The sequence below is a fragment of the Montipora capricornis genome, chromosome 10, assembly GCF_036669925.1.
Source record: "Montipora capricornis isolate CH-2021 chromosome 10, ASM3666992v2, whole genome shotgun sequence".
NCBI classification, from domain to species: Eukaryota; Metazoa; Cnidaria; class Anthozoa; order Scleractinia; family Acroporidae; genus Montipora; species Montipora capricornis.
In genome coordinates this window covers 70,321,655-70,335,274 of record NC_090892.1, presented here as the reverse complement: position 1 = coordinate 70,335,274, position 13,620 = coordinate 70,321,655, and the positions used below count along the sequence as shown (strand labels likewise).

Here is a 13,620-nt window from a genome sequence, read left to right as displayed (position 1 = left end):
GGGATCAAAAAGCTAGGAACAAGTTTGAATGTAACTTTGGGGAACAAGGGAACACAAGGGGTGCTTACCATTTAGTCAAATAATCCGGATGGAATGATCGTTTCATAAAGGTAAGCGATTTTCCGAATTTCATGACCAACCGGATGAGAATGGCGCGTACTATTTACCACACAGCATTCCATCCCGCATATTTTACTCGATCTTGTGAGAAAGGGCCTGGAAACGGAAGGTTCTCGCAAATGGTAAAGGGCATTCGCGAATTCCATTCCGAAAGGAAAAAGAGGACTACCTCTGGAGGTTGTCCACAATTTCCGAAAAGATTTTCCGGAAAGTTGCCTTTCCATTTGACCTCAAACCGCAATTTCCGGATTTTTTGGCTAAATGGTAAGCACCCAAGCAAAGGGAATAAGGACCCCCTAACCCCCCTCACAAAGAAAAGCGCTTTTAGTTGTTTTAAAAGTAATTTTTCACTTTTTTTTTTCGGGAGAATATACTGCACAGCCCACCGATTATAGTTTAACAAATACAAGAAATTTGAGCGAGACGCCCAAATTTACATTTACCGAGACCTTAATCCACATATTCTTATATTTTATTTTGTCTTTTAGAGGCTGAACGGCGGCGGCACGTCCAAAACACAGGTCACATTCCACAGGTCAGGGTACATGTCACTGTGCTACAGACAAATAAACAACACCAAAAGTGTCTCAATAACTCAATGTTGTTTGAGGTCTGGGGAAAACGGTTGGCTTAGTTGTTCAGCACTGGAGCAGAGATTCCTTGTCTTGACCTGTGGAATGTGACCTGTGTTTTCGAACCCGCCTGATAGTCTCGGGAAAGCGAAGAAAACGGCGTACGTGACAGCATATAATTTTCTTCGTTTTTCGATTCTTGTGATCAACATGAGTGATTATTATGTGCCCCAGCAAGTTAGCGGGAACTAGAAATCTTGGGAACTATAAAATTAAAAACAGTTTTTTTTTTTAAGACTTTTGGCTTATGAAAAGCTATGTGAATTTTTACCTTAGTTGGAAATTGCAACTTTCTCCACCGCGTGATAGCCTGCATAGTTGGGCCGCTACGCAGAATACCGCGTGAAGAAAGCAAGACCTATCGGTCACGTAATCTGTATGTGTCACGTCGCATGACACTCGCCTTTCAAAACAAACATGGCTTTCTTATTGCCCGTCGACAGTTTCTTCGCTACTTTGTCGGGGCTTAACAAAACTCTTTATCGAAACATATCACTGCTAGCCTTGATATTATTTATTTTGACTTATCAAAGCATTATTGTGGAATTCCTAATCGAGAAACAAATAAGCGGGGCCTGTAATGAAACTGGTAAGTTCAGTAGGTTTCAAACTAATCGATTTTCTGTTGCTCATATTGTTTTATGTAAGCATTAGTTTATAGTCTGAAATGCTTTTGTAGCCTTCAAACGGAATAGAGTGATGATAATATTAAGAGGGGTTTCTGGTTGATGTGGTTTAAAAATCAGTAAGCTTAAAGTGCAATAATAGTGATATCCATCGTTTATATATTCATCTTGAATTTGTCCATACTGTCACTATGGTTTTTTTTTGCAATCGTTTTTGTTATAGTTCTGTAGCAGATGTTCAGGATGTTAATTTAGGACAACACACAGTGAAAATATTGGAAGTTTTGCATTTATCTGTTTAATTCGTGTTACACTTTATATTTTGCACAGCAAGTTGTCTCGTAGTAATCAGTGGTGGAGACAACAGTTCAAATAAGGCGAAGGTACGAATTATAAGAACATTTATTTATAGAATTTCGTTCAAAATACATATTAATTTTTTTCTTTACCTATCATTTTTAAAAGCTATGGGAAAACGTCATAATTCATAATGGTACGTTAGTAGCTCAAAAAGTTTATGAGGCATTCAGTGCTTCTCATCTTTCTTTATATAAATTCTCGGAAAAGATCTCATCTTTTATTACTAGCCAAGCAACTGTTGAGTAGCGACAGATGGGAATGAAAGGTTCAAGATTTGATTCGCGATCGAGTTCAGGTTCGTTGGAGTTTATAGAATATTAAGTGAAATAACCAATGTTTACATTATATGTGAACAAAGTCCTTGGAATAGTGATTATTACTGGGTTGCCAGTATGGCAATCCCAGTCGAAAAATGTGTAATATTTCTCCGGTTTTTTTTCCTTTCTTTTTTTTTCAGTGTCGGTAAAAGTCTTGCCTGTCACTCCCCTGCTAAGTGGTGTCTTTGTGCATAGAGTCTTCTGTGCGTATTTGATAGGTTCGAGGGGACCGGGGTAATGCGTATATTTCTTTGATGCACATTTAATTAACCTTCATTCAATGACGTCGAATCGAAAGTCATTGTAACACGAATGGTGTTTTAGTGCATCTTTAAACAAAATATACCCTTATGGAGCTCAACAATGGAACGTCAATTGGATAAACAAGACAAGCAGTGAAAAATAAATATCTGAAATCTTAAAAGCGAGGAGTAATGAACTTCGACAACAATCTTTCGCCCGTCGAGCCGAAATCAAAGTTAGCTGTATTTCTAATATTTTGCCAAGTGTTCTGTTATGTACAACCCCGAAACCAAATGGAACATTTTCTGGTAACTTATGGGTTCAACAAAGATAGAGAAGGAATTGAACACCTTAAGTGGATCTTTGATCTCTGTTGTTTGTACTCAACTCTGCACAGTCTTCCAGTAACAATTGGAAATTTCACGAATTCTTGATTCGCACTTACGTAGCGAAGCGTTACTTAAATTTGAAGGCTACAGTCGATGTATAGATAACCGCTTTATTTCTGCACTGGTTGCTAACGGGAAATGTCATCGGCAACAGTCAAACTGCAAAGCAAATAAAAGATTTGTGTTTTAAATATGAAATTACACTTTAAAGGCTGAAATATTCGCAGTGAATTTCTACTTACAATTCTGTTGGGCTATCCATACATCATAACACGGCTCTTTACATTCTGGGTGTGTCGATCAGTTGATTGCATGCAAGGCCAGTATTTAAATACATTACGATTTTTTATATAAAAAGACTAATTCGTCGCCAGGTCCTTTGCGACTTCATTTTGGCTCCCAAACGGTACAGTTACACAAATAGTTATTTACTTGAAGTATAAACTGGACGTTTTACTGCACTAGTGCAAATCAATTCTTGTTACCTTTCAGTGGTGTCGAAAGTCGTTGTAACGCGAATGGCGTTTTAGTGGATCTTTAAACAACATATACCTTCATGGGGCTCAAGAATGGAACGTCAATTGGATGAACAAGACAGGCAGTGAAAAATAAATATCTGGCATCTTTAAAGCGACGAGTAATGGTCTTCGACAACAATTTTCTTTTTCGACGTTGGAGATCAAGTTAGCTTTGTTTCTAACATTTTACTAACTTGGTGTTATATACATCAAAGTTGACTGGCGATTTACATTTATTTTGTACTCAACTCTGCAAAGGTAAAAAAATTGGAAGTGTGACAGTTTGTTGTCTCTTTTGTGCTTCATTATTTACGGTCAAGGTTCTTTCGAAAAATGGTTTGATGTGAACTGTCAGAATTTATTTAATTGCACATGCTTTGTGACACGGATTGTGTGTTTTGTTTGCACTGTAAGCAGCGCATAAGTCACGACAATAAACAGGTCTGTTGAAAGCGTGCTTGAGTTTCAACAAAATGAGCCCCTAAATCAGCAAAAAATTGTGACGCTGATGAATAATAAAGTAGCTGCTATTTCCAAAACGATGGAATTACCTGGTGATAAATAACCTCGTCTTGGAGAGTAAATTTTTGACTTTGCAGAAACAAAGGTCAACCTCAAGAGCTGGGCGATTGTGATCTTTGCGTTGAATTCGCACATTTCTTGTCAAACTTTACAACACTTGAAAGAATAAGAAAACTAACAAAAACAAAAACCAGGTATCTTGCCATCATTTGACACAGATGCTTCACTGTTACGCGAGTAAACACGGCGCGGTAACTTGATCATGGCGCCCGCTGAATTCTATGTCACCTTCGATTTTGCGATTTACTTGTGCAGCCAAAAGTACAATAACAAAATTGAACGTAGCAAAAATCTCAAAATGTTTTTCGCTGATGGCAACTTTTTATATTCGCGTTTCAAAATTAATGTTAAATTAATGTTGTTTTCATGTCGTAAATTTAAAATATTTTATCGGTCAGTGTAAAATGCAGACTGAGGGTAAAATAAATATTAATAATAAAAAACGAGTGATAAGGATAAAATACAGAGTGTTTGAAATACAATCCTGTTTTACATCTGCCAAACAATTGACATTATCATGACTGCAGGTCGCTGCACCTTTTGGGGACTGTTAAGAGTTCATGGAAAATTCGATCGTTGAAATCATCTATGCTTTGTTTTTGTGCTTCCAGATGCATTGAGATGTTTAAAGTTTTTTCTCACACCGGTGCATCGAGCGATATTGATTGAAAAACCAACAATTAATACTTGGAATACCTGGAAGCATAGTTATTAACTATGCTGAAAGGTATCCAAGTTATAATCCCTGTTGCCTTTTTCCGGTGCGACGAAATGCACAAAGAATTTCATGTATTCCGAGCAATTAGGACCCCGCATTTCATTGGTTAAGCTATGTTTGATAACCCCTAGGGAGAGGTTGTAATTGGGGGGGGGGGGGGGTCTTGCATATAACTCACATATAAAACCCTGTTTACGATGAACGACCACGAGGTAAATCTGTTTTGATGGTGGAGCCAATATTTATAAAATTTACCCTCTGGATTAAGATTCAAGTCTACAAAGTATCGCTCTCCTCGCCTGTGTTTTCCTTGTTCATGTCAAGTACATCTAGTCATCCGGAGAAATCCTTGACTATTGCTACGTCGTAGCCTCGTTTGCATACACAAAAACAAAGATGGCGGATTTCAATTTTAAATTGCCCATTTTTGAACCTTTATTGTGTAACATGTTGCGTGACATACCCTTATTTGTATTTAGAGATTCCCGGATTTGAAAAGGTTGTTCTTGTTCCCGCCATTAAAAAGCTTGTTGTCTATCACAAGGTCTGTCGCTTCTCATGTCTGTTAAGTGCTCTCGTGCGTATTGATACATATTGTTAGCCATTTAGTGGTCAAGTATGACAATGCAGGTAAAGAACTTTCGATTCAGAGAAACTTTTTCCAGGCCGTACTTTCCCTTTATGTTTTTTCCTTGACAAGTGCACTTGTTCAAAAGCTTGCATGCTAGCTAGAAAAATACTGCGTTGCAAACTTACTTTGCGCAAGGGCAAACCCATGCACCACCTCCAATTCACATGTCCCTTCGAATGCTCGAGCAAAACCCAGACCACAAGAAAGCAACTTTTTTTCTCTCGTCAAATACGCATCAGCCGTGGTTGAAAAACGGAAAGTCAAACTGTTTTTGGTTGATTGCAAAAACGTAACCCTTCCTTATACTTATACATAATATACATTGCCTGAATTTGACATCTGACCTTGTAGCTCAGTCGGTAGAGCAGCTGTGATCTAACCCAAAGGTCGTGGGTTCAATTTCCACCCTGATCAGAATCTTTCTCTGTCCTTGTGTGGGGCTAATCCCATTAGTAGGGCTAACGCTCACATGGTTTACATGGGTAGAAAACAGCACTTCACATTACCCTCCATTATTATTCCACTGTTACGCCATTTTACCATATTTGGTCAAGAGAACGCGCAAAATATGAGACGGTAATACACTGTAGTGTCCCGGTTTGACCAGTTTAGAACAGAGCAAATACGGATGGAAAGGGAGTCCCTCATTGTTCGTATTTTTCCTCGCGCCTGCGGGGCTCGGAAAAATACTACGCAACTCGCAAAATATTATATGTTAAACCATCGAATAAGATGTATATAGTTATCTCTTGAAATGGTTTTCGTTACCCACGGTCGATATAAAAAAAATAAAAAATACGCTACGACTCCGAGTCTTTCAGCTCAAAGTTGCTAGGGATTTTTCAAAACAAATCAATATTTACCTCATAGCAATAAGCCATTTGTGGGCTTTTGGTGTCGTCATTTAGTATCATCACCAAACGTAGACGATGAATAGGACAACCATAGACAAAAGCAGATCCATAACAGACGTTTCGATGTGCGAAGCTCGCGAACGCCAACGTATCTCCGGCGGTCGTTTCTTTCCCGCTATTTTTCTGAGCCGGAAATACGTCTGCGTTCGCATGCTACTATTAGCGGGAAAGCTAGTACGATTAATATTCCCTTTCTATGTTATTGGATAGAAATGTGACACAAGCGTTTTGACTTGCGCTACTGCAGTAAAACTTACAGTTTATACTTCAAGTAAATAACTATTTGTGTAGCTGTACCGTTTGGGCGCCAAAATGAAGTCGCAAAGGACCTGCCGACGAATTAGTCGTTTTATATAAAAAATCGTAACGTAAATGGCAAATTTTTTATTTGCTTTGCAGTTTGACTGTTGCCGATGGCATTTCCCGTTGGCAACCAGTGCAGAAATAAAGCGGTTATCTATACATCGACTGTAGCCTTCAAATTTAAGTAACGCTTCGCTACGTAAGCGCGAATCACGTTTCTTTATCTGATCACTACACATGGGTGGCAGAGGAATGTTTTTTAAAAGGGCAGAAGCAATGCAATATGTTTTGATAAAGCAACGCGGGTCCTTCCTGTTTTCTCCCGTAAGTATATTCACCACAGTAAATTGCATTTTCTTCACTAGTGTGTTTTGTTTGTGTATTCTTTTCAGGTCTATCCCGGTGATTTAAGACTTACCTTTGGTATAACTCAATACCTTAGCGTATTACTAGGAGCCTTAGTTCTTGCAACTATGGCGGACGCATTTGGAAGACTGAAGAGCTTGTTTGCAAGTCTTGTCATTACCTTCATCGGGGGATTGGCCAGCGCGTTTGCTTTCAACAGCATGACAGCCTTCACCATTTTTCGTGGTATTGCTGGATTTGGAATCGGTAAGAACTTTAAAAAATAAATGCTATCAAAAGAAGGCGCCGACAGCACTGAAAATTATTGAATAACCCCTGAGGCCAAACTTGCCACTAACAGATCAACTGAATCAAATACTCTCAACCCTAATTGAACACCAACAGAAGTAAATTAAGATAATTATTCATAATTTAGGGCAAAAATGTGAATACCCTTTCCAGTTATGTTCATATCTTTGTATGAACGGCATTCTTGTCGAATTTTTGTAATGCAGGAAGTGCTTATCCAATGGTATTCATACTAGCAGCCGAGTACGTAAACTCCAAGCATCGATCAGCTGTATTGTTCATCTTATGGGCGTCCTCCACCCTGGCTTTCATGTCACTAGCCGGGATCGCGTGTGTTGTAGAGAAACGTCGAATGCTTATGTTGACCCTGACGCTACCTTTGCTGGTGGCTGCTGTGCTGTGCAAGTGAGTCGTTCTAATGCAGGTCAAGTAATAACGTTTTACCTGTAGTGGAGCAAGTATTTCTGTGGGGAGTGGGACCAAGACAAAAACGTGAATGAAAGGGAGACGAGACTTTAATGATATAATTTTTTTGTCTTCCACGCCGAACAAGAAGGAGACATTAATCTGCAGTGTAATCTTAAACAGCCCTGTGCGGAAAGGGACGCCTGCATAAAACGACGCTTTGCATTTGTGGTGCACATTTCACTACTGAGAAGACGTAAAATAACCAATTTCGATGTTTTGCGAAGAACTCGGCAAAAGTGAGCTCGTGACTATAGGTTATTTACCATTCTCTGTCTGAACTAATGCCGAAATGAACTTAATGCTATCCTCACCTGGTTGATTCTTTGACAATTAGCACAGTTAGTTACTTTTTGAGCAGTTTGGACTGCTGAATTCCCTGGTGATTTCAAAACTGAACGCGAACTTGTACTTTGAAATGGTGTGTCCTTGAAGCGTTGCGTAATTCTAGGCATCATTTTGTTTTCTCGTTAGGGTACTTTCCGAGTCTCCTCGTTGGGTCCTACTTTATTCGGCCCCAAGTGATGACACCAGTGAGGCAAAGAGATTGTTAGAGCGAAATGTTAGTGATGTGGAAAGGCGAACGCCGCAGTACCGATATTGTCTAACTTTGTTTGGAAGATTCTATTCAGCATCGGACGGAGGCATTCATGGTCGTTGCTTCATCTTTTTGCGGCTCAAGGAGCCGCGGAGAATAACCATTGTTTTGGGGTTTGCGTGGTAAGTCGGCAACAGACATGGTTAAACTAAAGCATCGATTACTTTAAAGTGGACATAAATCGCTATTCCCAACAGAGCTGGGGTGACGCAGTGGTGAAAGCACTCCCCTCCCACCAATGTGGCCTGGGTTCGATTCCCGGTGCCGGCGTCATATATGGGTTGAGTTTGTTGTTGGTTCTCTCCTTGCTCCAAGAGGTTTTTCTCCCGGTTCTCCGATTTTCCCCTCTCCAGAAAAATTAACGCTGCAAAATTCCAATTCGATCCGGAATGCACGGAAATATGTTGAACGAGCTCCTGAACGCTCTTAAGGTGTTCCGTGGGTAAACAAGTTACATTTACAATGTCACGTTTCTCTCTAACGAAACTCCCTGTAAGGCAGACACCTTCCCGAAGCAAAAAGTGGCATTGTGCCGGCTTTTTTCAACCAGATGTCCCTTAAATGGCCTACACTGTTATGACACTCAGTATTATCAATGAATTAGGGCCTAGATATTGCGGCACTTCATTTCTGCTGCTGAGTGGAGAACTTGTATGCCATTGCTAATTCACATACACACGTCATTTCATTTCAGGTTCGCTCTTGGACTTATACTTCAGGGACTCAATACGACTTCCATTCAACTTTTCAAGACTTTTTATGCAAACTTTGCAATACGCGAGCTTGTCAGTTTGTTAGGATTTTGCGCGTTCCTAATCCTTGCCACGTGGTAGGTAAACACAAGAGTGTTGATTTTCTTAATTGGTTTAATTTGTCCTCAGATGTTTTTCGCCGGACCCTTGTCTCGCATGATTTCAGTAAAAACAAAACAGGGTCTTCTTTTTAATTGAACCGAAATGTCCAAGGGCGTTTCCCATATTGTCAGTAATTAAGTCCAGGTTTGACCCTAATTAGATGCACGCCCAATTTTGAAATCCAACACAAAGTGTCCCTTTATTCCAGAGTTTTCAAGCAAGCAACCGTGGGCAATAAATGAATCAAGGGGTTAGTTTCTAAAGAAACTGTGGTGCTGCGTTGATGGGGAAGTAGTATACAAAAATTTGGTTTTATCAACGGAGTTGATAATGTAAATTGACCACCGTATAGAGATTCTAAAAGCTGACGTTTCGAGCGTTAGCCCTTCGTCAGAGCGAAGGACAATACATCTTCATCTTCATCTACATCTACATACTCCTGTCGGTGTATGTTGGATCAAACTGGCTTGCTCTGATCAGCGTAATTACGAATTGAGAAACTATATATTTTGAGCAAGAGCCGATACAACGTAGATTTGAATAAGTGATGTACTTTATTAAATTTTCAACCTCGGTTAATGCATTTCTCGTGCTCTGATTGGTTCACTCAATCTCGGTTATTAGCTCATATACCTTCCTTTGACCTTATATGGCAATTGACTGCGCTAAGTGTTTGCTAAGCTAACACGTTTTTCACCGGAAAGCGAAATTCTCTCTGAAAAAGGAGAAAAAAAAACCTTTTTGTGGAAAGTTTTTATCAATTCCGACGTTTAGAAGTACGCGAAAAGGCAAGGAATGTTTTTGTGATGAGCCTGCATCTGTCTAGTGGTTGACCACAAGGTATTACGCAACATCGCAACTTCATCAAGTTTTTTCGATGTCGCTCGGATTTTCTCGCTTTTTTCGCTCGTATTTCGTACTTCCAAACTTTTGGAGTTGAGGAATTTAATAAAACAATTATTCCATTCGCTGCTTGTTGGATATGAGACTAGTTAGAGCCAACTCGGCGCTACGCACCTATTTACCATCTCATATCCAACGCGCGCTCATGGAATAATTGTGAAATATTTCGGCCTTCTTCAGGTAAAATAACATACTCTCATTGATGTAATCTCATTGTACCTGAAGAAGGCTGGTTTGGCCAGCCGAAATATAGTACATTACCTATTCAAATCTACGTTGTATCGGCTCTTTCTCAAAATATTATTGTCCCTTTATATTTGGTCCCATTCAATTTAAAAGTGCTCGCAAAATTTGGCCTTTGCTCGAATTGCTCGCAAAAATTACACGGGTGCTCGCTTGCTCCTGCTCGTAAAATTTCTGAAAGTGCTCGCATGCTCGGAATCTCGTTAAAATGTGCTCGGTTGCTCGAAATTTCAGTACTCTTTGACCTTCAGAGCTACAATCTTGGACAAATTAAATGGAAAATTGAGACCACCCCTCCTCCCAAAATCAGTGATGGGAAAATGGCGCGTTTTGGCCTTCACGCGCCTTCATCCTTGATTTGGGGGGAAGGGGGTATTTCTGTTCCATTTTATTCTGTCCAAGATTGTAGTACTAAAGCTTGTCAGCTGATCTGTACAGCTGTAGTTAGTTAGATTCTAGAAGCCTCCAAATAAATAACGCTTTATTGCGTTGAATCTTTGTCAGTCAATCAGCGGGAAACCAGTTTGCCGATAATTGAAACTGAAGCCCAAAATGCTTGTTAGACTGAATGGCACGTTATTTACATTTCATAAGAACTATATAACCAAAATACCACACCTTCCATTTTAGCGTCGGGTTAGACAGAGATGGAAACCTTTAGATCGCGGGCTTTGGATCTAGAAGATCTCCTTGAGAGATTTGAGAGCTCTTTTAGTTCTTGAGCGTTCACCCATTGACTCACGTGAAGCTACGTGACGTAATTTGTCATCAAGGAAAGAACAATTGGCTGTAAGCTGCTGGGATTGGTTGAACCGCCTTAGCTTTGCACCTATTGCTCTGTTTTGGAGGTGTCAGCGAGATTATTAGCTATTGCTTGGCGCAAATTCAGGCTAGCGGAAAATTTACGAACTACTCGAAGAGCTCGCTGCTCGCCATCTGTATATTTCTAAAGTGCTCGCTGCTTGCCATCTGCATTTTCTCAAGTGCTCGCTGCTCGCAAGAAAAAATTGATAACTGCTCGAGCTCGCAAAAATAAACACACTGCTCGCATGCTCGCAAATGCTCGCAAAGACCATTCGATACCCGTTTAAGTCTAAAGCTTTGCTACCTATTTCCAATGATAAGGTAAGGGTACAAGTTATAGTTATTTTTTGCTTAGGGAAAATGCAGCTGTTTCTTATTACTTCGACACAATTGATCACGAAATTATTTTACGTAAATTGTCTTACTTTGGTGCCGACCAGGCAACTGCTAAGTGGTTTCAGTCATACCTAAGTAATCGGACCCAAAGGTGTAATGTAAATGGCAATCTGTCAACTGCCAGCACTGTTACTTGTGGCGTACCGCAGGGTAGCATCCTGGGTCCCTTGCTTTTTTTGATGTACATTAACGATCTCTTTAACTGCCTGCGGGTTGCTGCGCCGAGAATGTTTGCCGATGACACCAGTATAACCTTATCTGCAAAAACGGTAGCCGATCTTAAACTAGCAGTGACTTCTAAACTTAACAATTTTACCTGTTGGCTGAGAGCCAACAAATTAAGTTTAAATGTGGCCAAAACTGAGCTAATGATAATCGGATCTAGGCAGAGATTGAATGCCCAATGTGAGGAGATTAAAATAAGTATCGATAACAGGACGATCAAGAGAGTTGACCATATTAAATCTCTGGGTCTTACCATTGATGCACTACTCTCTTGGTCTAAACACGTTGACGAGATAAGCAAGAAAGTCTCTTCAGCCATTGGTGCATTGAAACGTGTACGACCTTTTATTCCGACGGATGTTGCAGTTCAAATTTATAATGCTTTAATATTACCACATTTTGATTACTGCAGCCCGGTTTGGGATGGTATGAGTGGCTGTTTGAGTGATAATTACAAAAATTACAAAATCGCGCTGCCAGAGTAATTACTCAATCACCTTTTGATACGAGCTCCAACCTCCTTCTCGCGATGCTTAGGTGGGAGAAGCTGTCTCTTCGTCGTAAAAAGCAGAAAGCTTTAATTATGTATAAAACATTGAATGAACTTGCCCCAGACTATCTTCAATGTCTCTTCACTGAACGCCACGTTAATGATTATAACCTAAGAAATCTTGAAGGAAAGCTTTCGCTGCCCAAGCCAAATACTAATTACTTAAAACGAAGTTTTTGCTACAGCGGGGCCTGTTTGTGGAACAACTTGCCCCAAGATTTAAAAAGCGTTTGTTCTATTGGGCAGTTTAAACGGGGTATTAAGAAAGTATCTGAGATATCGGATTCCCACACGGCAATCATGTAAAGCAGTTGTACAAGTTTTAATTTTTAATTATTAACTTAACTGATGATTCTCCGTGTCTAAATAAAGATTTACATTACAAGCAAGCGGTTTTCAATTGAGTGTCGAAAGTAATTAGCGAATTACTTTGGTTTTGCATTACTTCACTCAGTGATTGGTTCAAAGTTCTCGCGCCACTTTTTCAAATAATCAGACGAGAAACCAAAACCAATCGTGGCTCGTGCGTGCACATTTTCCCGCGCTTTACGTCGGCTACGTGTAATTACTTCGAATTTTAATTGGTTTATTGGATTGTCTCCGTCTTTTTTAATTGGCCAAAGTTATTACTTTGGTTTTGGTTTTACGACACTCATTTGAAAAAAACCGCTCTAATGGTAATAAGAATAAAAGATTACAAATTAAAAGCTTTCTTTAAAAGATGAGTCTTCAAACGTCCTTTAAAAGAGTCAATGTTCCTACAGTTTCTGAGACTAGAGGGCAAAGCATTCCATACTGTTGGTCCAGCATGGGAAAAGGCTCGATCTCCAAACGTCTTCCGTGTCACCTTAGGGATTACAAGCAATGTTTCATGATCAGACCTCAGGCTGTATCTAGTTCTAGACTTTACATCAAGTAGTTCTACTCATTGGTTTTCGTGAGGAACAATCAAGAGCGTCTCGAATTGGGGCATTCATGTGAGCACGAGGAGTGAGCAGGCGCCATAAGGTTCAGATAGCCAATTTTTAGCTATACAACCCTACGGCGCATGTTCCCCCCTACATAGAGTTTCCCAGAGCCTTGGGTCGATCCGAGGCTCTGTTGACGAGAATGGTGTAAGACGATACCGTCAGTCGCTTCGTCAGAAAAGACATTTGGGTTAAGCTGGAACTGTGATAGGGTTAGCGACTCAATCAATTCCAGCACTGCATTTCAAGAAGCGAAGGCTTTAGCGAGTAGGAGTGTTACTTTAATAGGCTTCCCTTCTGCACGCGTGCTTTTCCTACTGTGGTGTCATTTCTTTTTCAGGGTCGGTCGCCGCCTCAGTACTGTCGTATCCATGTCTTTGGCAGGCGTTTCGTGTTTACTGTTCTCAATCGCATCCGATGGGTTTCTTAGGAAAGGTACTGCTTATTATGCTCGCTTTCATGTACAGTTTTTGATTATCTGGATGCTGTAGTATGGGCCGCCGTTATCACCACAGGCGCTCCAAGCTCAGTGTGATCATGGCCGACAAAATATAAGAATTTGTATGGGAATCCCGTTAAAAAGCTTAAGAAGATAATTACGTGAAAA

General features: G+C 40.1%; 1 protein-coding gene across 3 annotated transcripts in view; it reads left to right on the top strand.

Annotated features, from left to right (window-relative positions):
* The first annotated feature begins 1,136 nt into the window (after positions 1-1,136).
* The window catches only part of LOC138019862 (solute carrier family 22 member 13-like), a 27,422-nt gene continuing 14,938 nt past the window's right edge, over positions 1,137-13,620 (top strand). For 2 of the 3 annotated variants that reach the window (XM_068866812.1, XM_068866811.1), the window contains exons 1-7: positions 1,137-1,341; positions 1,709-1,761; positions 6,746-6,965; positions 7,214-7,412; positions 7,947-8,192; positions 8,765-8,899; positions 13,354-13,448. In XM_068866812.1, coding sequence (XP_068722913.1) covers positions 1,170-1,341; positions 1,709-1,761; positions 6,746-6,965; positions 7,214-7,412; positions 7,947-8,192; positions 8,765-8,899; positions 13,354-13,448 — 1,120 coding nt within the window. In that variant the 5' untranslated portion in view covers positions 1,137-1,169. Of the gene's footprint in view, positions 1,342-1,708; positions 1,762-1,894; positions 2,034-6,745; positions 6,966-7,213; positions 7,413-7,946; positions 8,193-8,764; positions 8,900-13,353; positions 13,449-13,620 lie in introns of those variants that run through there. The other variant, XM_068866813.1, reaches the window with a different exon arrangement.